This window comes from Barbatula barbatula (genome assembly GCF_947034865.1).
Source record: "Barbatula barbatula genome assembly, chromosome: 20".
In the NCBI taxonomy this organism is placed as follows: Eukaryota; Metazoa; Chordata; class Actinopteri; order Cypriniformes; family Nemacheilidae; genus Barbatula; species Barbatula barbatula.
The window spans coordinates 19,415,998-19,439,550 of NC_136783.1; the positions used below are offsets into that span (position 1 = coordinate 19,415,998).

A 23,553-nucleotide genomic window follows, 5' to 3' on the forward strand; every position below is an offset into this window, starting at 1 on the left:
AAACAGCGGCAAAACGCAGACCGCGATCTTTGGCAAAGCCCCTGCAACTTCCAGGGGCACGGTACTTATGGCAGACGCAGTTGAAGATAAAAATATTTTATCTTTTTGTGAGCGGCAGTGGCACCCACATCGGCTTAAAGATGGCAATTCCTTCTACATTGTTTTGAAAGTTTGTCTTGTAAGAAACACACAAGGTTTTCACTACACAGTCTTTTGTTTGCATTTGGTATAAACTAAAGTACTGACTTTAGTTTCTGTAACTGCAAATTAGCCATAAGCAAGAAGTACTTACTTGTGTTATGACTGCTAAGTGCTCTGATGCTCAGTGTAGATCTTTACTGTCTCAACTCATCCATTGTCTTTTGTTTGAGCTGATGAGATGTAAAACAAATGCAAAACAATTCAGAGTTCCATGTAAGTGGCTTTGGAAACACTTTCGGTAATTTTACATCTTTTGTCATCTGCACACCCCACATGTGTAGCCTACATCTGACCCTGTATGTGAGGACAGACAGTCAGTGTGCCAAAGGGCTCGCCAGGGTTGGTTGGCATCGCCCGCTCAGCTGAAACCGTGGCATGCATCACTTTCCATAACATTCGTGACCAAATTGTGGTTAAACTGATGTGTATTTGCATTTTGTAAAGCATCACAGTGGCCCAGAGACATTTACTGTCCTTCTCTCAGGGCGTGTGTCAGTGCTGTATGGCGTCTTTGTGTGGGGCCGCCTGCCGTGTTGTATAAACTCTGTTTAACGCTGAGACACACAGAGCACATTGTCCGCTTCAGGGATTGTGGTGTATGTAACTTGCTATTGTTCACACAGAAAAGCAAAGCATTAATACTGCGGCTTGAGTACAAAACAGGACTGCATATATCCACGCCTTTACAGAAGAAATCAGTGCTACGTACCAAGCAGTATGAAACATGTTCTGTTGTCTACATACAAACGCTTTTGTCTTGGTTTATTATTTGACGTTTATAAAGACATTCGCCCCCTTTGCCTTGCACGACATAATGCGTCAAAAGGTCCCTGTGAAGAATTTCTGAGAGGCCTTTGACCCTGTGTAAAAGATCTTGCTCAGTTCATTGTTTTTTTAGACAAAAATAAAGTATCTATATACAGCAACTATGAAAAATATGAATCAAATAATGCAAAGAAACTGAACTGATATGAGGAGAAAGAAAGAAGAAAAAATTATGATTTCAAAAGCCACTTTTTGTAATGCATATCTGTCATATGTTAAGTTTAAATACTTTTATTTGGGAGCTTTTCTCTGCAAACTTTGATAAATGTGATTAAAACTTTAACATTCTTGGTTTTACTGCAAGGTGTAGACCATTGGGGAAAACAGTCATTAATGTAGCCATCTCAAATCGCTCCTTTAAAAAGAAGTAAAGAGTAACAAAATAAACACATTTGTTCACAAAGTGTCAGTGAAATGTGTCAGTTAAACAGACAACGTCCCCCCTTGGTTTCACAGAAGAAAACTAAGATGAAAGCGAGTCGGTTTAAAGTATCCATCAGCCATTTCTACGGAGACCGACTCGGCACGTCTCCGGCGGGGCAGGATTTAGCTGGACGCAGCAGGACGCGCCCTGACCAAATTAATTCCAACTCTTCGGCTTTAAAAGGTGGACAGGAAGGGAAAGCAGCAGGATAACAAGACCTGACATGAAATCAGCCAAAGTTTCCATGAGATGGGAGCAACAGGAGCAAACTTTCGGTTTTTCATTGTAATCACATCATTTTTCCTACTTGAAATCACATATAAATGCTCTGAAGACACCGGAGAGCTTTAAAGAGTTTTTGAATCAGTCGAAAAGATTTAACTTGTCAGATCTTCACCCTTTTTCTCTTGACAGTTTTCATTTGACCCAAAAGATTATCAAATGGTTAATGTTTTCCAGCTTCATCATACCTGAGACAAAATCAATAAAAAATGACTATGGACATAAAAGTAAATTCCATGTTCATAATAATAAACTACAGTATATGGCTATAAACACAAAGAAGGCAATAATTTGTAAAGGACAAAGCTGAATTACGCAATGGACGTCATCAAAATGTTATTTCAATAACTAAACAGCTGTCTAAACAGCTCGACATCACAAATCAAGTATCATAAATACACTTAACAAACACTGCAAGAGTGGTTATAATGTCAATAATATATTTTTAATTGAGTTGTCACATTCCTAATCAAATCTGGTTGTGAACACAGGCTTGTATTGTTGATGTATTTTGATGGATGCCTAAATGACGACTTCAGCAGTTACCGCAATGAACTGTCTTCTTATAAGACTTGGATCATTCCGGTGCCGGGCCGGGACAGGCTCCAAGTCACTGTGATTGTGCTCAGGCTTGAGGGAAGCGTGTGAAGCTCATCCTTACTGGCTGGGCAAGCTACTGGAGACGATAACTTCAAACAGCTGCTGGTAGGTGAGGATCAAGAGAAGGTAGAGACCTATGAGTTATGACGTCATTTATAACAATTTTAGAAACAAGCCAAATCAATATTTAGCATCACTTGAGTTGCTGTATTGAGACAGACGTGGGTCTACAAATAAAATGTCCTTTTTGTCTTTGAGGTTACTAAAGACCCGAGTGGAGAAGCATAATGGCGGATTAGCTCAACACATTCCCCTCCTAATCTACCCCACTTTTCTGTGTCCAACATAGCTGCTCTGCCCCGGGGCTTGGCCCCCCCAAGGGGCATGTTGATGTTGGCTACTCTCCCTCTCGTACCTCTTCATCTGCGGGGACCTTGTGCCTTTCTTTGGCCCAGGTGAAAACTCTTCAGGAAAACTTTCTATAAGTCAGGTGGAAGAGGTAATTCAGGGCCACAGATAACAAAGACCTCATCCGGATTTCAGAAAGAGCAGAGAGGGCCTCCTGTTGTGCTAGCGTTGAGTGCACTCCGACGTAGCAGGAAGTACACGCAACGCAGACCCTCAAAATGTACATTACAGTATGGAAAGAGGGTGAAAGAAGAATGCGAGTACAATAAAAGCAAAGGAGGAAAACTTTGTTATGAGAATGAGAAAAGCAATTATAGAATAAGTAATGGGGGCTCCCTATTGCATGGCCAACAAAAGTCACTCTTTTCCCATGTCAGGGCACACAGACCGGGTCCCCGTCCTCTGGGAGGTCTCCTCCACGCATCTTTTCTTGTTAGCTGGAATATGACTTGGTATCTTTGATCATGTCAGCTGACTTGTAAGCTCAGCTTAGCGTTGTAAGCACCTGGACAGAAGAGTGGAAAAACGGACGGGGTACGACCACCTTCACTAATGCAAGGAAGGATTTTGTGCATGAACGTCAAGGGCAGGTCTGGAATCGGGTCATGCGGCAACATAAGGAAGAGTTTTAAAACGATGATGAGATGAGACACTTTCACATGAGATGGCCTCTTTGATCGTGTTCTCTTTTCAATAACACTGTTTATGCTTCATTGACAATTGTTTCCAGTACACCAGTTTTACTACGCTTGGCATAACTGTGTTTTTTTCCAATTCACAGCAAACAATATACAGCGTTGTTGGTTTGGCTCATTCGGCAATCACATTGACACTAGAACTTCAGAATTCGAGAGAGTCCCTTGGCAGTTTGGCTTTTGGAAAAGTAAATCCTCTTGGTGCTGTTTTTGGTTTGTTACAAAGTCTGAGCTAAAAGCAAAAACGGTTTCAACTTATTAAAGATTTTAATATCCAATTCTGCTGTCATAATGTGTCTCTTTATACAATATAATCAACAAACAGATATAAAACTGAGTATACAGGAATCTTTCATCGTACCAGACAGCTGTAAACATCCATTGTCTACCTGTCAAATAAATCCCAACATCCGGTATAAACACATCATTCCCAGTGGATTCCCACGCTTCTTACCATGAGAAAACAACAACACTTGAGCAAATTTGTGGACAATTTGATAACAAACAAATGTACTTAGTTCATCAACCTTATTAAACAGTTTCCTGTTTGGATGCTTGGTCATGTGATACTTTGCACAACGCGTTACATTCAATGTGTTACATCTGTCAACATCTTTCTTAGCCCCATGACATCTATGTACAGTAAATGTTTTGAAATGAAGAAAAAAACACATTAAACACGAGTCTGTTGATTACAGAGATGAAGAAAAAACGCTTGAATGTCTCATCGCTAATTAGCCAGCCGTGAACTTGACCAGATGGTCTTTTCAATGGTCAAAGTTTCCCAGAAAGCTCCTAAGCTGCTGAAGTTTGGGCTGTGAAGGGGGGGAGCTTTTACTTCAATACACTTTAGTCTCTTCACTGTGTTCTTCGGTCTGATATACCACCATCTGTCTGTCTGTCTGTCTGTCTGTCTGTCTATCCCAATGCAGATCAATGATCTTCAGTTCTATCTGGCTGCTCATTGTGGGATTTGTGCAGCTGCACACAAGCATGCTTGCGTGGTATTTTAATCCAAGCAGGGAGATGGACGCATGAGATGTTTGAAAAAGGCTTTCAATGAGACGCACTCAAATGTGAACAGCACCCTTGCGGAACTCTGCGTTATGGACACAGGCTCGGATTATATATTCATCTTTACGTGTGTTTATTGTGTATTACAGGATAAATTGTGGATGAATGGAATGGTCTAAAAAAAATTAAGGTTCAATGATATCTTAATAATTAACCCCTTGCCCTGTAATAACACCAATCCCTGGGGCTCCCGAGTGCCTGTTCCACCCCTGACTCAACGCGAGGATGGTCTGCGGGGGCTAATCCTGTTTCGAGAGGTTGCTTCAAAGAAAAACCTAATGAGACGTTTTGGAAAACACAGAACTGCCCCACCTCTCTGAGGTCAATGAAATAATGACTTGTTTCTCATAAGTCCATGTTCACAGCCTTGCAACAAGCTTTTCCAGACGCCAGATTAATTACCTAATTAAAAAAGTTGATTACAGATTTTTTGTAGTTCGCCTTCGTTGTAATTCGCCATTACAATCAGCCAAAACATTATCCCGAGATACATCCAAGCATTGTGGAATTCAGATATGCATGGGCCAAACACAAAACAATATATTACATAATAAAAAACAATATAAACCCGCTACTCATCATACATGTTGATTAAAATATTTTTTCTAAATGCACATCTATCAACCCCCAAAAAATGGACAAACCCAACAATTCGGTTTAAATGTATCTATGTTGGGTTGTTTTAACCTATGGGTCAAATATGGACACTTTCTGGGTTAAATTAAACCAAATTTACCCAACAATGGGCTGAAACATGTGCATTTATGAAATAAGTTGAAATCAACATGTATGCTAAATGAGTAGCACCTTTATTTATAGTTTGTTTTTTCGGCCCATGCATAACTCAATTCCAAATTCTTTTCAAGGCAATTTGGATAAGTAGGCCTATCTACTAGTTTCACTACGTTTGGTCCTTCCCTGAGACCAAACCCGAAAGGCGCCTCCATTCGACGCAGCAAGACCCGCTGTGAGTGATTAAACTGAACAGGTTCCCATGGAGATCCTTCAAGCTGTCACCGGCCGACCCCTAAATCTTCACCAGAAGTAAAAGTTTTTTGTGTGAGGGTGACACTTCCTTTCAGATGAGCACAGTTTAAACACTGATTTATGTGCCTCTCTACTGCTTCCAAGCATCTTCAAAAACGTTGATCTAGAAACACATTAAAATGAGAGAAACTATTTTACCCAACAGCAGATGCCACACCGCTGTCACGGTGCAATGAATTCAAACATCTGTTTGCATGCGGTTGCCTTACCTTTCAATGACTCCACGAGACGTGCGAATGTTCAGGCACTCACAGTTGAGAATTTGATAGAATTTGGGGTTTGTGGCACATTGCACGTCTCAGTTTGCAGGTCAACTCCAAAAGTGACATCTGGGCTTAATTAGTCCCTCCCGCACTGTTTTCAGGGGGGTGTTGCTCTCAGCTCAAGCACCAATCGGAGAGTAATCACAGGCCTGAAACTCCACCCTCCCACTGCATTCAGCATGTCAAGGCTTTTTTGTCTCTGAAGTATTCTCCTTTTTTCACCCTTTCCCTCTGCTCTGCCCCCCGAGCACCATCCAGACGCACTGGTGTGTGACAAGAACAGCTATGCGGTCCGTAAAGCAGCCATCAGCCACATCCTAACATCAATCCCAAGATCTCCTTCCACCTCCAGAAGCTGAAGAAGACTGAAGAACTGTTGCTGATCACAAATCTGGGAAAACCAAGGTCTGGTTTATTTCGGACAGGATCGAGGGATGTACCTGGAAGCCTCCAAATGAAAGACATTGAAGTGGCCGTGAGCAATAAGAGGATACATCAAGTGATAAGCAGAGTGACTTTATTGACTGATTACTTGTTAAATTCATTCTGAAGAAGGCTGAGGACAGTTTTGTCGGGTTGGAAAGTTTACACCAGGGGGATTTCTTCTTAACGGAATTGTTTCAGGTGGTTTTGAACCGCAACCCAAGTTTGCATCCTGATTGGAGAACTTTCATTTAACTCCTAGTTCTAGACTAAAGCAAACATTTGTAAACGATGGCTAACTCTGGGTTTCAGCTGCTTGGCTACTTTCTTGCTTTGGGTGGATGGATTGGTGTCATCTCCACCACGGTGCTGCCCCAATGGAAGCAGTCGTCGTACGCCGGGGACGCCATCATCATGGCCGTGGGTTTGTACGAGGGCCTCTGGATGTCCTGTGCGTCTCAAAGTACAGGCCAGGTGCAGTGCAAGATCTTTGACTCCTTGCTTTCCCTGGATAGTAAGTACCAAACCATAAAACACTTAACACAAAACAGGTGGGGATCCTTAATAGAAAAGCGTAATAGCCATTGCATGGATCCACATTATTAACAATGTTTAATTTCAACCATTAAAGCATCCAAAGTTTGATGACTCAAATATAAAAATACTTAGATTCTCTGGCTAGAAGTTGGGGGCAAGACTGCACTCGACTGCACGAGCTGCTGTGTACATATGGATTTAATCAATGGGTTTAATCGATCAAATGAAAATATGTGAGTTTTGACATGGTAATTTAAGTCGTATGTGACACAAACCTCGTGGAGGCGCGGAGGTTGATTCCAAAGCTGTGGAATGCTATTACATAGCGATTAATCAAAATTTAGCACCACTGTCACCGTCAGTTTTGCGGTTTCTTGTTACGTCTAATCACAGGCAGTCACTTCTGGTTTATTTCTGTCTACTGAGATGGCCTTGAGATGACATCCTTAAAATGATGAAGGATGAACGATGATTGTGCGTTCGGTTCGATTGATTTAGGTTTTTGGCACCGCATCCACATCTGTCAAGGATTTGTGGTCAACACTGCATGCAAAAACAACAATGCCACCCTCAAATGTAATATAGATCATAGTAATATACAGTATGAAAGTTTTCAGAGTTTTTATATCCAGCATCATCTCATATATCCGTGTATTGTGTTGGGGTGATGAATGACAGTTTTTGTTGAGAATAAAAGGCCAGTGTTTGGACAAACACTAGAGAAATGTTGTGAATGCACATCCCCACACAACACAACTCTTAACGCTGGTTAGCGGAGATCAGAAAAGCAAATGTTTGCTCATAGCTGTCATGAGTGCTTTTAAAGACAAATACATTTACTTTCTTATTTGTTACAGGCGAATATCTGGGTTGGCTAACTGTATGTACACTATCCTATACCTCTTGCTTTAAATACCCAAAACCGATCAACTAATCTGAGAAATGGACAAAATATAATACCAAAAAGTTTATGAACCACTTATGCAATATATATCTTACACGCAATGCTCAACCTAAGTTACCACAGGCATTTCTCATTTAAAAGCATCCATCGTGTCTACCCAGACTCTGTTCAGTCACCAATAACAAGCAACGCATCGTGAAAGATTGATTTACAGACACATACTCCTATGTGTCTCAGTAACTTTGACCGAACGTCCCAGCTGAGTGCTGAAAGTAAAGTTCAACCCTCCGACAGCAGATTTAAGGTATCTCCCACTTCACGCTTCATCACTGTGAGTTTTGCCGAATATAATTTGGCTTTCGTCCAGTAGCGTGTCTATGTCTCGTACAAAGACGGCTCTGAGAGAACTGTACTGCACATGGAGGAATCTGTAACCCTCGGCCCACAACGGGTGACAGTACCATCTGATTCCACTGTCCCCCGCCCCCCTCAGTCTTAGGTCATCTGCTCGGATAGTGACTGCAATGTTCTCGCTTATGTATGTACAGACGGCCTCCCACAAGCTCGCATTGTTTGCCGTTTCTGCAGTGGCTCTGATGTCTTTGGCTGAATAATTGTTATTAGATTATGTGCTGTCAACTAAACACCGTCAACAAACCAATTAAAGAGACAGTTCGCCCCAAAATCAAACATTATTTACACTTATGTCCTTACTGACATGTCTTTCCAAACTCATATGACCTTTTTTTGCAGAACACAAAAGAAGATATCTTTTTAAATGTTGGTAACCAAACAACACTGGTCACCATTGACGTCCATTGCATGAACATGAGACGTTTCTTAAAATATCTTCTTTCGTGTTCAACAGAAGAAAGAGTCATGTAGAGGTATTAAATGACATGAGGGCGAATAAATGATGACAGAATTTGAATGTTTAGCTGAACTATTCCTTTAAAATCAAAACATTAATTTTGCATTGTTGCAATGCAATAAAGACGCAAGAAAAAAATTAACGAAATGATGTAATAAAAAACAGGAAAATGATAAAAAATACATGGTAATATTCCAAGTTAAATGACACTATAACTATTGTAAATTATTGACAAACATTATTGACTAATTTCCTTTATATAATAATAATACTGTATATAAAATATATGCATATCAAATTTCTAATGTATCGCCATCTCTGTACCTCGTTTTAAACCTTGCACTGCATGATTTGAACATACTATGGCTGATAACGGTTTCAGAACAAGACAATATCGTTCAGGGCGTCAAAAACTATCATGACGTCATAAATAACTAATCTGTGTGAGGAATGCATTGAGAGATGTTTTCAATGACGCGTGAAACATCCCACAAGCATGCAAACAATAGACAATGGCCGTGCCTCACATGCAGCCTCGCTTGAAAATGTCCTCCACCACTGTGGACACGCTCGCTTTCTCTTCTGTCGTGCCAGGCACTGCCAACCTTGGCTCTGGGCAAAGGACTGTAGGAGGACACCCGGCCCCCGCTTCACCCCGAGTCTAACTACCCTCATTCACTCCTGACCTGGGGTTTACAGCGGACCTCCATAAGCGCTTCTATTCGCTCGCCTTATAAATCAAGAAAACAAGGATGAAAGATGAGAAAATAAGACCTTTCTTATAAAGCCATAAAACTCTTCAAAGCCGACTCCTTCGCACATAAATCATACATCAAAAGTCATTAGACAATCTCTTCTTGGTTCTCGCCTGCTTTGATTCGCTGTTAAGTGTATTTTATGGCTCTGATTCATGTTTGATTCACTGTTTCAAAGCTCTGGATGAAATAGTGTGGATTGTACTTTGGTGTTTGAAGAGAAGCAGAACATCGGTGTACAAAAGGTGATTCGTGTGGGAAGTGTGAATTAACTTTTGTAAATATCCCACGTTGAACCTTAAGGAGGTGGGCAGACGAGTGCATGGAGAGTTTAAGAAAGTTGGTGGTCTCTGAAGTGTGAATTTGAGCACTCAGTTTCTGTCATTCTATAGACCAAAGCCATTACACAAAAGCATCGAAAACAATTCTTCTTTGTGGATAAAGCCACACTGATTCCTTCTGTATGGAACATGTATAAATGTCCCTCCTACAGCATTATGCATGAAGTATAAACACCGTGTGGGTTATCTTTGGAATTCTGATGTAGTAGAGCCGCTCCAAATCAACACCACGTGATGTGAAAACAATGCAGATTATTCTGGATATCCTGAAGATATGAGGATGAATCGGATGAAAACAGGTCACATTTTTCCCTTTTTTGTATTGCTGATACAAAACAACAAAAATAATATCATGGTGTATGAATGTTTTACAATTCAAGCGGATATTATTTCGTTCACATATTAATCAGGAATTAATCAGAAATATCTTTAACTGTCATAAAATAATGGCCCAAAACATATTTTAATTTGGGGTGAAAGTAAGTCATTACGCCATCAGTTTTGCCTATTTGATCACAGTCAAAAACCATGAGAGCTGATGAGAGAAAACGAGAGCTGAATGAATTGTAATCCCAGCACCTTCATGTGTGTTTTCTCAGTGCATATTCAGACGTGTCGAGCTCTGATGGTCATCTCTGTGCTGATGGGATTCATCGCGATCATTGTGAGTGTCGTCGGGATGAAGTGCACGAAAGTGGGTGACAACAACCCGTCTACCAAGAGCAAGATCGCCATCTCTGGTGGAAGCCTCTTCCTCCTCTCAGGTGAGACCTGTGTGACCAGATCAAACGCTAAAAATGTCCTATTACAGTCCTGTATGAAGACAAAAGTAGTAGTTTGTTAATTATTGTATTGTGAAATTCTTACCAGTAAACATGCAACTTTAGGGATGTAGAGAAAAGAACTGATCTCATTTATCTAGATTAGTGTCATCGAGCTAAGAATCAGCACATAATGTTGTCTAGGTCGAACATGCCAGCCCCAGCACTGTAAATCATTTAGTGTCAATTCAATTTGGTAAATAACATTCACATTCTTTCATTAGTCTCCACATTCTTCTTCTTCTGACTTTAAACATGCAGTAGTAAACATGAAACGGCTATTTTCCTTTTTCTGATAAACAAGCTGAAGGGTTTTCACCTGGACCGTGTGATCTTTAAATCCTTCAGGTTTGTGCACGCTGGTGTCTGTGTCGTGGTACGCCACGCAGGTGTCCTCCCATTTCTTCGACCCAAATACGCCAATCAACGCCAGGTAGGACGATAAACGCATGACAAAAACTAGAAACATTTTCACCAGTTTCATCACCAACTCATCGTATAACCGATGCTGATTCAAATGATTGAATGATGTGATACCCTCAAATGTCTGGCACATTATAGCAATGAAAATAATTGAGAAATGTGCTTAAAATATCTAAATGGTTTCTCAAAGAGGCTTTATTTTTAATTTGGGAAGAAGCGTGATCCGAACATGTCTTCGTGGAATTTCCCACTGTCTTCTGAAACGGTATAAAGAAGGTGTGGCTTCTCTTTTAGATATGAGTTTGGCCCCGCCCTGTTTATAGGATGGGCGGCAGCCATCTTGATGATGTTGGGCGGGTCGTTCCTCTGTTGCTCCTGCGTGAACGATGAAAGAAGAGGACAACAGTTCTACCGGCAATCTCAACCCTCTACAGCCAGGGAGTACGTCTAAATACAAACAATAACGGCGCAACAGATGTGAAGACTGTAACTGTAAAGAACAGCAAACACGAGAGACAGAGCACATCCCACCATGAGTACACCTCACTCCCACTGAACAATTATCAGGGGCAAACAATCACAAACACACAGACACTAAACACAGACAAATACTTTCATTTTCTATGCTTATAAAAAATTTGATTTTCATCATTTTGAGAGATGCAAGCTTGTGTTTTCATTGAGAACGTGGAAACTGTGTATGTTTATTCCGATATGCCGTAAATAAGCGTTATCTTTCAACAAATCAACAGATAAACTCCCCGGGACATTATAAAGAGCATTTACACCTGACTTTTTGATTTGATTTTGTGATACTGTATAATCAAACAGAAAGGCAAAAGCAAGATTTCATGTGGTAGACACTGGCTGTTTTCAGAATGACGTACTTCCATACTAGTATTTCTGTAGTATATGGCATGTACACTGCGCAAAGTATGCAGGTTTCTTGCACAGAAATTGTGTAATGTACACAAAGAGCACGCTGACTTAAATATTATTTCCCACAATGCAACGCACTTGACTTTCATTTGACATATTCAATACAAAAAAGAATGCCGTTTGTTGATTTAAATATGCGATGTGACGCAGTCATGTGACAGCAATGTAGCATGCAACTGGACAAGCCTTAAAGGGAAAGTTCACCTCAAAATCTAAATTGTGTTATTTTTTACTCACCAACATTACGTTCAACGTGTTTTAAGATCTCCCGGCATCTTCGTAACACAAATAAAGATGTTTTAGGTGATAGCCGAGAGATTTCCAGGCCTCCTCCTAGACATCATGGTAGTAGTTGCTGTCAAGGTCCAGAAAAGTACTAAAGACATCATTAAATTGGTCCATCCGCCCTTAGTGGCTCAATTGATTTTTTTTGACATGACGACAATACTTTATGTGAGAAGAAAAGTATAATAATGACTTTAATGGATATACGTATTCTTAAACCAAATGCCCATGCGTCGAAGTGCTCACGTGAACGCGCACCATAGACTGACAAGACAGAGGAGAAGATATCGATTAAAGTCATTATTTTGGTTTGTTTTTCACAAATATAGTATTCTGGTCACAAAATCGAGGTGAATTTAAGGTGAACTTTCCCTTCAAGTCTAGTCCCAGACAAAAATGTATGTTTGAGCTGTCTGAACTGAATATAAGTTGCCCTGAAATATGTTCAAGTATTTCAGAGCCATTGTTTTGTCTCAAGATGTACAAGGCATTTCTAAAAGAGCGACATGAATATCTTAATTCAAATAAGGCATGGTTCTGGTGCAAGCTAAGCCATGCCTGTGAAACCGGGCCTTCGACTTGTTTTCTGTACGATACATTGTGACACAATCTATTAAAAAACATAAACTACACAGTATTCAGTCCGAATTCTGAAGACAGCTTATATGTCAGAAATCAGGTACGACTCACCTGATTGGCTGGACCGTTCTGCATGGTGGGAGCTCTGTTTGCCAGCTTTGTGTGTTCCTGACAGCTGTGGCCGTACAAAACCGCATCGAGGAGACCGTGAGTTAATAGACTTCCACCGTCCACTGGAATACAAAGAATTCCGCTAAAACCACAGAGAACTGTATTTAAACCATCTTGACCAACGTGGCAATTGGCTGACTTCAACAAATATTTTTAGATCGAGCTGTAAACACGTTATTTAAACACCTTTAAGGGAAAGTCCGACACTGATGTGCATCGCACACACCGTCAGCACTTACGATTATTTGGAACTGGTGGACGTTGAAAGATTTATCTCTGGTCTCCAGACGTTCCTCATTCAGCTGACAAGTTCATCGTTTTAACACTTACTAACAATCGCTTTATCGTGCATGACTCAAGACTCATCTTTTGTACATTTCCTTTCAAACACATCTGATTTGACTTGAATCACGTAAAATATCAAAACACTTTTAATTCATTTCCATGTCACCTAACATGCACAAGTGTCTTTGTGGCGCCACATAACACGTCTGAAGAACCACACGACGCAAAAACCTCTTGTGAATTGTCTCTGTCCTCTGACTGTCTTCTTCTCTCTCTAATTCAGGGATGAGTTGTTGAGTGAGACTAGTTTCCCCGACTGACCAACCCTCCCTGCCTTTACTCGAGGACTGTTCAAGCTCCGCCCTCTGTATCTATGTCCTTTACTCCCACCCAGACTCCAAATTCGGACACTTGTCTCTCTGAACCGACAAATGTCACCCTTCATTCTTAAAATCTGTGTCTGTATCTGATCAATAAATGTGTTTGACAAATTGTCACCCAATATCTGTTGTGTGCTTGACCAATGTCTGTGACCCCATAAATCACCCTGGCCGTGAAACCGGCCTGTACAAAGTCAGCGACACTGTGCTTCTCTCTTTTCAGTTCCTGTTTGACTCAAACCTGTTTTGTTTTTCTTTTAAATTACAGAGCAAATGTTAAAAGTTCTCTACCAGAAAAAGGGGAGCAGTACTTGTAGTTTGGGCGACTTCGTGGGTCACGAGCTGTTAGGTTTTGGCAACAGACAAGACACTCTCTTTAGGTAAAAACGCAGTAAAAAAAATTACATTTAGCAAAATAAAAACCTAAGACGGACAGCTGAAATGTTTCTCTATTATACAGACAATGTTAAGAGATCCATGAAGCCAAGCAATGCATTCCATCAACATGACTTTGTACTGTAGTAAATAACCTTCAGAAAATATATTTGTCGAGGTCAAGTGAGCCACAACAGTATTGTAGAATATTGTCTCCTTTTTTGTCTATGTTTCAGTTCATTATACTTGCCGAAAATGGTATCACTCATCTGTAAAGCATTGATTCAGGGTACATTATAATGCGTTTAAATAATTATGCAAATCTTCAACATTTGCAGTGATATATACGTTGAGCTATAACTGTGTTTTGACTCACTCATGTCATTTAGTTTGCTAATAGAAGTTAAAAGCATATTTTACCTTGCCGTATGTGAAATGAATATCATTGTAAACGAAAGCCTCTTGTAAAATCAAATGATCTTTTTTCCTCTTTTCATATTTTGGTTTGTAAACTGCATAGAAATCGTGACGGATTTTGGCTTCTAATTTTGCTTTGAGGAAAAACTAGTAGAAAGAGACCCACCTGTGAAGCAGTTCAACTCTTTAGTGCACAGATGATTTGTCTTGGTGAATTGTATTCAGCATGCATTGAAAGGCACTGTATCACAAACATTGTTTTAAAAGTGGGTACCGAGCTAATGGCCAGTCGCTAGGATGTTATTATTAGATATATTTTAGTTCATGTTCCACTGGTTATGTTACCTAATATTCAACTATGTATCATCTCATGACCTTTCTGTTTTAAAATAAAATAAACTATACAGAAGACTCCACGTTTCCTGTGTGTAAATTAGAATTGTGATGTTCGCAACCTGTGTTGGTTGCAAAAGTAGGAAAACATCTCCTTGGAGCTGCGATCTGGCAGTCAGACGAGGTGATTCAGCCCATCTCCAAGATGATTTTCTTTTTGTGTCATTCTAACACTAAAACCAAAGGGCCAAATACAAAAGTTAGACGCAAATTCAAGCACACAAACTCACAGGCCATGTGAAACCAAGTTAACTATCAGACGAGAAATCTCAACGTGATTCAGACCTCTCCTTTACACCTGGATGATTTCTTCCCCGTGGATGCTGTGCTTGACCAGGCGTCTGGACCCCTGATGCTGTTCAATTATAGCCAAGACTGCGCGTCCATTTCGTCTGGATGGGCTTGGCGTGAATTCAGAGGCATTATTGTGTTCCTGACTGCTGTTTGCATGTCAGTCCCATTTAGGATAGTATCAAACTATCATGGGTCATGAGGTCCCTTAGCCTCTGTGACGGACTCAAGCACGCTGACCACTGCGCAACATCGTATTTGGATCATCAGTAGTCTACTCGGCACACATGTGAATTCAGTTCTCAAAACTTTCCGCAGTAGTTGGTTGTTTGCTGATCCAGCGAGTTTAATTATAGCTGATGATTCGGAATTTTGAAAGACCCTGTAAACAAACAAGACGACGGGGTAAACTTCAGCACACGATGATGGATGTGGAGGAGAAAAGGGGTGAAACCTCAACTATTCTGGAACTATTCTGTTGAAAAGGGGAGTTACAAAAACGATTTGCTCCAGATAAGGTACCTATTTAAACAAGCTATTACCACAGAATGAGTTTATATGAGCCTTGCAGCTGATGTTACGGCTGCGCTGCACCCTAGTGGTCATTAACAGATGACAGTACTATTGCTTGTGTGACAGTCTTTAAATTTAAAGTTTCAACTATAATGATATAAAATATTTACTGTGCAAGTACATAAAAAAGATCATACCGATTATATAAATATTTTTTAATTCGAGCTGCCGGGTATTTGGGCTGAATTGTCAAGTTTGATGTCATTAGACTTCAATTTATGTAAAATAGGCAAGGCAAGGCAAGTTTATTTATATAGCACATTTCATACACAATGGTAGTTCAAAGTGCTTTACAAATAAGAAAAAGCACATGAAGTTACTTGCAAATTCACGTTTTGAACAGAGATGGTGATGAAGAAGAAAACATCACAGATCGCAGCTTTAAGTATGAAACAAATTCAATAAACAGATGCCAAATTAATTTCGTTCTATAAGAATGCCATTAAGCTACGACTGATACTAGGCCTGGTATCATTTATTAGCCTCTTTTCATTTGATTGATATCTGACAATCGTAGCTCTTAGTTGAAATCATAAGGCCAGTGATGGGTCATTAAAATCACATTCCGAATCACAAACAAGCGATTGTAAACACAGTTTTTAGTGCATTAAGGCGGCGTGTGCACACACTTCACTTCTTTCAGTAAACAACGGCCTTGTCAACAACCAGCGATAACCAGCGCTCCATAATCCATTTTATATGTTTGACATTCAAGTGTTTTCTTGTTTCTTGAAAATGGATCTTAAAATTATGCCATCAGCAGGGAGTCTGGCCTGAAAGTATAGCGTGTGCACCAAACACATTAGCCATGCTTGAACTCTGCTTGTTTTTTTCTTCTTTTCCTTTGGTTTGTGTTGTTGCCAATCCATCTGTGTGAGCACCCCCTCCTGTTAAGAGTAATGACTGAATGAGTGTTTGGCTTTCTGTCGCCCGGAGCCAGTCGGCAGCGTAACGCGGTTCCATTACTGCCGTGTTTTGTGGGGCAGGACTTTCAGAGTCAACTTCCTACGAATAAAATGAATGAATGAACGCCATTATGTGGCTTAAACATAACACATGTCATGTTTTGTAACGCTGGTAACGATTAGTAGATTTAGTTAGATTATCATTTTCTGTTGCATTTGTTCATATTTAAAACCTCAATGATAATGTGAAAATATTGAACCGTTTCCCAACAATTTAACTTAATAAACCAGAAGGTTGATCAATCGCAATCTCTTAAATTCTCTAGGGGGCAGCATTTTCCTACTTCTTCGGCACAGTGTGTGGATTATTCATTGCATAAATAGTGACAGAAAGAAAGACATCAAGTCTGTCTGTATAAAATGACAGTAGTCATTTTTAGAATTGGCTTGGGATAAAGTTTGCGCAGTCTGTGGAGGTTAACCTTTGGAATGCCCCATTTCCCGGAGCTGAGAAGCAAGACGGCTTTTGCAGATCACAATAATTTTATGGCGAAAGCCTGTCAGACAGTCGGCAGCTGCTCATTTTGACAAATGAGAGAGACGAGAGTTTAATTAAGCATTTCATTACTGTGCTCTCAGAAATGAGACAACGCTTATGAAATATGGGCCGTAGTCGATGATGTAGAGATGTTTCGATAATTGCTGTCGGTTATCCGATAAAATAAGAAACAAATAAAAGTTAGATATTTCTAAACTGACATGCATTGCAATTTTTTGCTTTATTTAAAGTTTCATATGTCTGGCATATTCGTTTCTATATTATCAACCCTGCACAAATCCTTTAAAAAGCATCTGTTAATGTGAGCAGAAAACAGCACATCAGCTCACTTGCCTTTAAGACGCACGTTTCATAAACTTGATTTTCAATGTTATTCAAAGCCAGCAGAACCTACAGAAAATCTTCCACAATACGCCTTCTGTGTGTCTGGCTTCATACGCTCACCCACACTCAAAACAGAACTCTTTACACTGAATGAAAAGAAGTTGAAATCCTATTAGCGCTCGTAGCCTTAAATCTCCACCTCCCGTTCTGAGCCTCGTCTGAGTTTAGTGCTGATATCATGTCTGTGACCCCTGCACGACCCCGGTTGCATCATTAACCTGTTTGTGCTTGGACAACAGCGTGAAACGCAAAACAAATTTGCCCATACAGCATCCACAGACCGTCCCGATACCCCAAGTTTATATCCCATGGGTTTTTTTTTCGTCACACTTAAAAACCAAGCTGTGGTTTGGAGTCTCCTGTGTGTAAATCGCAACCCGAGGCATTACAGCGGGTGTGATGAACTCTGTCTCACATCGGTATAAAGAGACCGTGCTAACTCTTTTAAGCAGGTGAGGTTGAAATGAGGTTGTCAGACTTCTGCCTCCTCTCATCCTCTGTGACTCATGAGCGGGTAGGAGGCACTTCTGAGCCGGTGCCAGTCAAGAGAGGCATCGTGCCACTTAGTTGAGGCAGAAATGGGTCACAGAGCGTCTGCTGCAGACATAAAACAGCATCACAAGCGTTCATTGCTCACTTAATAATCATTGCTGACTTATAAATATAAAAACTGTATTGTTCTAACATGTTGCATCCCATATTCTGTACTTAAGTAAAACAATCTTACCAGACGTATGGGTTCCTCTAAACATATTTCAGTCCCCCATACTGCTTTCTTTTAGTCTTTGCCTGATGCACTTTTTTTGCATACTATATGGAGGTGAATGAATGTATAATATTAATTAAACATTTCCATGAACAACGAACCTTCTCCTCTAGATTTCTCCATATATCAAACAAAACAAGTAAAGGTACATATCAACACAATTATAGTAGTGGTGTATTATCCTCCCAAGATGGCGGCACCACTGCAACATGCAACAAAGGGCGTGACGTCAGCTTCACATTCTCTATTGACAGAAATGCTTTTTAATATATAAAACTGTGTGTTCAGAGGAGGATAAAGAGGATAAAGACTTATGAGATAAAGACATAATGAAGCTGTGGCGAAGAAGGCGGGACGAGAGCCGTGAGACGGGGCCGTCGAATGTATAACAAACTTTAATAAAAATAAACAAACAATAACACGGAAGTAAAGGACCGGCAGCTACCTCACGGTCCACTGCCGGCCCCAAGAACATAAACACAAACTTAACAAATGTCCGGGCCCGGCCCTCTCTCGTCAACAGTCCTGTCGCTCCTCCTCTTAAGCTCCCGATCTCTTCTGTGAGATATGGGGACCGCACACAGCTGATTCCAACTATCACTCACACCACTGGCCCCGCCTCACGGCCCTCGTCTCGCCTTCCTCACAACCAGAAGCGTTATGTTTTTATTACCTTAGAATGAGCTTTATTCACCACGGGTCCCCTTACATGGAATTCGCCATGTTGTTTCAACACTAGCCCTAAACGGACAAACTTCTCTACAGAATGCCTTTTGTAAATATGTTATCTCCTTCCGCAAAGAAGCGAAAACATGCCAAAATGCGTTTATCGCTATTGCCATAGCGCTTAGAAAGGAAGGAGGAGATGTGGAGAGAGCCATTGGTTGCATTTCGCAACCGCACCACTAGATGCCCCTAAAATCTCCACATTGCTCCTTTAAATTGTGTCCTATGGTGCGACAGCAAAAGTGTTGAAAACAAATTGTTATTAATATATTATTTTATATATCATAAAATAGCATAAGAAAGTTTTATTTTGCTGTCACACCATAGGACACGTACGATTCACTTGTCAACTACCCACTAGTACATTTTAAAATAAATAACTTGGATGTGACATTGCCATAATTAAAAAGCAACTTTGCATCTGCTGTATTTTACAATAACAGAATGCATTTTAACAAACTGTCAGGGTGTTTGTCCAATGCAACTATTGCCTTTAAATGCATGAATTTAAGCTTACCTTCAACCCAGAATAATAAAAACATCAAAGTGTGCACCTTCTACTAGCACCTTCAACTCCTACATTCAGTCATATTTAATGAATCACTCCCCTCCTTTCAAGATCTACATCTTATGGTATGTGAGCGAATGAGCATGTGAAAAGAGCACAGGACGCCCGACTGGAAGCTAAAGGCGAAAGAGGGTCACATCACAACTTGCATATTAATCTTCAGGGAAGCTGCATTGATTATCTAAGAATATCAAAGCTTTTCTCACTGCTCATGTTCACTGAACACTGACACAGCATACACACTGACAAAACACAGGTTGGAAAGAACATCTGTGGCGGCCCACAGTAATCGTACAGTAAACAGCTGCGAACGGCTAACTCAAAACTCACTGGAGAGGAGCGCGCTCGCTACCAACTGCAATTGGAAATTTGATTGCTGTTGGCTGGATTTGGACTGAAAAATCGCTGGGATTTTTTCCCATAATCCCTAATGCCTGAATACATGAGTGTTACGGGTGTGTTTTGAATGTTTATTTGTTGTATTCAGAAAACAAGCAAGGAGACAAACGCAGTTTTAAAAACACAAAATCTAAATTTTCTAACTTGAACAACGCTGTTAAAGGGAAAATTCTGTCATCATTTACTCACATTCGAGTTGTTCCAAATCTATATACGTTTCTTTTTGTTCTGATGAACACAGAGAAAGATATTTGGAAGAATGCTTATAATCAAACAGATCTTTCCTACCGTAGTAGGAAAAAATACTTTATACATGTTTTAGTTCTGTTGAACACACATTTTGAAGAATGTAGGACAGCAAACAGTTTTATCGTACTTCTGACCACCATTGTATTTTTTCCCACCATGGGAGTTAATGGGGGGCTAAATCTGTTTGGTTATAAGCGTTCTTCCAAATATCTTTCTCTGTGTTCATCACAACAAAGTAATTCTTATACAGATTTGGAACAACTTGAAGGTGAGCAAATGATGACAGAATTGTCACTTTTGGGTGACAAAAGTTAACAGTAATAGAAATTATACAGTAACATGAAGTCAAGATGAAATCACTGGACCAACACCTGACGTTTGGATGGAAATCCCATAACAGCTAAACTTATTTAGAAGTTTTTTATACTGTTTCTGTCTTTATTTTTGACGTATTTTTCCCACCAGGCATCTAAAACCAGGAACCATATTTCAGCCCAGTTTGAACGAATCTGGCATTTAATGACGTTTGCTGTATTATTGTGTGCTATTTTTCAGAGCTGTTGGTTTTGCGCTTGATCTCGGTGCGGGCTTCATTAATCAAGCAGCTCGGAGAGAAACTGCTCACCTGCTTGCCGAGGCGTTTATCTTTAGCAAATTTCCTGGCGGGATGCCTGTCACGCTGTGTTTAAAACCTGGAAACGTTGTAAACAAAACAGGGCCAGGTTCTCAGGACTGCTCCTACACTATTTCCTCTTTGTATCGACGCACCTGTCTCATAGTTTAAAAAATGTCAAATCATTTCTTTGTGGCTCCTGTGAGATTAAGTTCAAGTTAAACTTAAAAATTGAATGTCCAAGAAACAGTACAGTAAGTGTGCAAAAAATACCATCATATATCCATATAATTATGCATATGAAGTCATATACAGGTGAATATCCCAAAACATGTTAAGAACATGAGGTGTAGTAGTATTTATTGTGCTTTATAAAATGTATGCTGAATTTACAATCTGTATGACAGTAACGGGAAACTAATGAGGATCATCATTGAGAATATAAAATAAGAACACTCACAAAAAAAAAACGAATGGAGACTGGCTTAAATATCCCAAATACTAGTGTTAAAACAGGTTAGTGCATTACATTTAGTGGCATCTAGTGGTGAGGCTGCGGAATTGCAACCAATGGCTCCCCCCACTGCTCCCTCTTTCGAAAGCAATGTGGTGGCTCACGCCAAACTAAGTTTTCTTCACGTTTTTGTGCCGAAGCAGATAACGTATTTACGAAACGCGCTCTGTAGAGCAGTTTATCCGTTTAGGGCTACTGTAGAAACAACATGGCGGTAAGGGGGCCCGCGGTGCATCTAGATAGAAATAAGTCATTCTTAGGTAATAAAAACATAACACTTCTTTATGTAAGGTCTTAAACACCTCTGAAGACATAGCTATTTATATTATACTGCATTTCTGTTTCTAGATGCTCCAAAAATGTACACACTGGACCTTTAGGTATTCCTTATTTTAAGGTGTAATATGAAACAAGCTTCACCCTTATTTAATAAAATACAAGCTTTTAGATTTGAAGTGTAGACACGGCTGTAGCCTGAAACATCTGCCACATTCATCACGGCGCTTTACACTAAAATAATTTGTCAATCATTTCAAGTCAAGCATCTTGTCTACAACGGCGAGTGCAATCCAAACAGAAAAAAAAACATAATTATACATCGCCCTGTGATGAAAATAAACATTTGTAATTAACAAGCAGCACAGACGTCGCCCAAATGTGAGAAAGACAATGCAGTACGAGAAGCTAGTTATGCATCTGTGAGAATAACTGCGGCTTCCAGGCACTATCGGCAGAAAAATCTCGGCAGCTCGGGCCCAGAGCGGCTCGCGGCAGCTGGAGCCAAACCCCACAGCTGACAGCTGGTTCGAGCGCAGGCGCGTCTACGTGACCCGGCTAGTTCCAGCTCCGCTGACAAGGATGTACACAGACAGAAACGCTCAGACAATATGGTATTCAAACACCCATCGCAGAAAACAGCAGCCGGGTTTGGTTAGAAAATGTGACATCTTTTTGTTGGAAAACACAAGGAAATGATATTAACATATCAATATAACAATGGTCGTTGTTTGATTTCAGTTTTTTCATTATACCGTATTGTTTCAGAGTCATCACAGAAATCAGCGATCACATCATCCGTACCCCCAAAACACTAACCCCTGGACCAAACCATCTGACAGTCTTTTCATGTAGGCGTACCTTTTATTCTCAAAGCATTAAATTAGTCTACATAAGGGGGAACTCATCTATCTATCTATAAGAATGTGCCAATGAAAACATTATCAGACCGAAATTAGACAACACTGCTCTGAATATCATACTAGCCATCTTATACGTGTTATTAATTCAAAGCGATGCAGTAGGTGACAATGTGTTTTTTTCCAGACCACAGGATGTAGTTTTGTTCTTTGCCCTCAATTATCTGGTTATTCCATAACACTGCGGGTGTTTTGAATATATTATACGATAATTCGCCTTGCAAAATGTAGCTTTAACAAACAACCCACTGCGTCTCGGAATGATGAGGTCTTCGTAGCAGATGGCTGCACTGCAAGGCACTTACTTGAAAAAGGACAGTTCTGACACACACTGGGGTACGAAAGAGAAGAGAACTTGAAAACATTTTTACAGGACACTTGGATCACTGAATCGATGATCCAGTATGTGGATTGGTGGTCAGGGATCTGGGCTGATAACTCAAAGGTTGTGATAGTTGTTGGTACTTAAAGTGATAGCTCACTGGAAAATGGAAATTCTGTCATCATTTACTCCATCTTGTCATTTCAAACCAGTATGACTTTCTTTCTTCTGCAGAACACAAAAGAAAATTCAATGCATGTGAATGAGTGCCGGACGCACGTATTAATACTGCATACTTCATATCTTTGAAGAGTATTTAGTTCGATCACATCTATAAAAGATGGATACAGCAGTACACTTATTTCCAAAAAGTGTCGACCCTTCTGAAGGAGTGCTGGTACTCCTGGTACTTTGTGTCCAAGCTGGTACCTAAAAATAAAAAAGTTGGCGGTACCTAATTTTCACAACCGGGTACTGATGCGGTGTGTGGGAGTCATAATTTGGCTGGAGTAAATTTCGGCACCACACCGACCGGAAACTTTTCATATACGCAAGATGTGATGTGTGGATAAGTCCGCTCTGATTCCACAAGAGATGTGCACAGAGTTTTACAGTGAAAGGAGGAAATATCTATAAGTTCAAGCGGTCCGTTTTTCTTTATTCTGTAAGCGGTTGCATTATCAATGTTGTAGAATGTCAAGGTTACATTAAAATAAACATCCCTGTTTGCGTGTTAATTTGTTAGTGCCAATGCTAATTCAGTCAAGTGT

The 23,553-nt window shown here is 40.2% G+C and overlaps 1 protein-coding gene across 2 annotated transcripts; it reads left to right on the forward strand.

Annotated features, from left to right (window-relative positions):
* Window positions 1-6,020: 6,020 nt before the first annotated feature.
* On the forward strand, window positions 6,021-14,711 carry cldn19 (claudin 19). 2 transcript variants are annotated; one of them, XM_079483735.1, is made up of 5 exons: window positions 6,021-6,756; window positions 10,250-10,414; window positions 10,820-10,904; window positions 11,189-11,335; window positions 13,802-14,711. In XM_079483735.1, exons 1-5 carry the CDS (start codon window positions 6,534-6,536, stop codon window positions 13,848-13,850), a joined length of 669 nt encoding a protein of 222 aa, XP_079339861.1. In that variant the 5' UTR covers window positions 6,021-6,533; the 3' UTR covers window positions 13,851-14,711. The 2 variants fall into 2 exon arrangements, with proteins under 2 accessions (XP_079339861.1, XP_079339862.1); XM_079483736.1 differs by having other exon boundaries at window positions 6,065-6,756; window positions 13,437-14,711.
* Window positions 14,712-23,553: the final 8,842 nt, after the last annotated feature.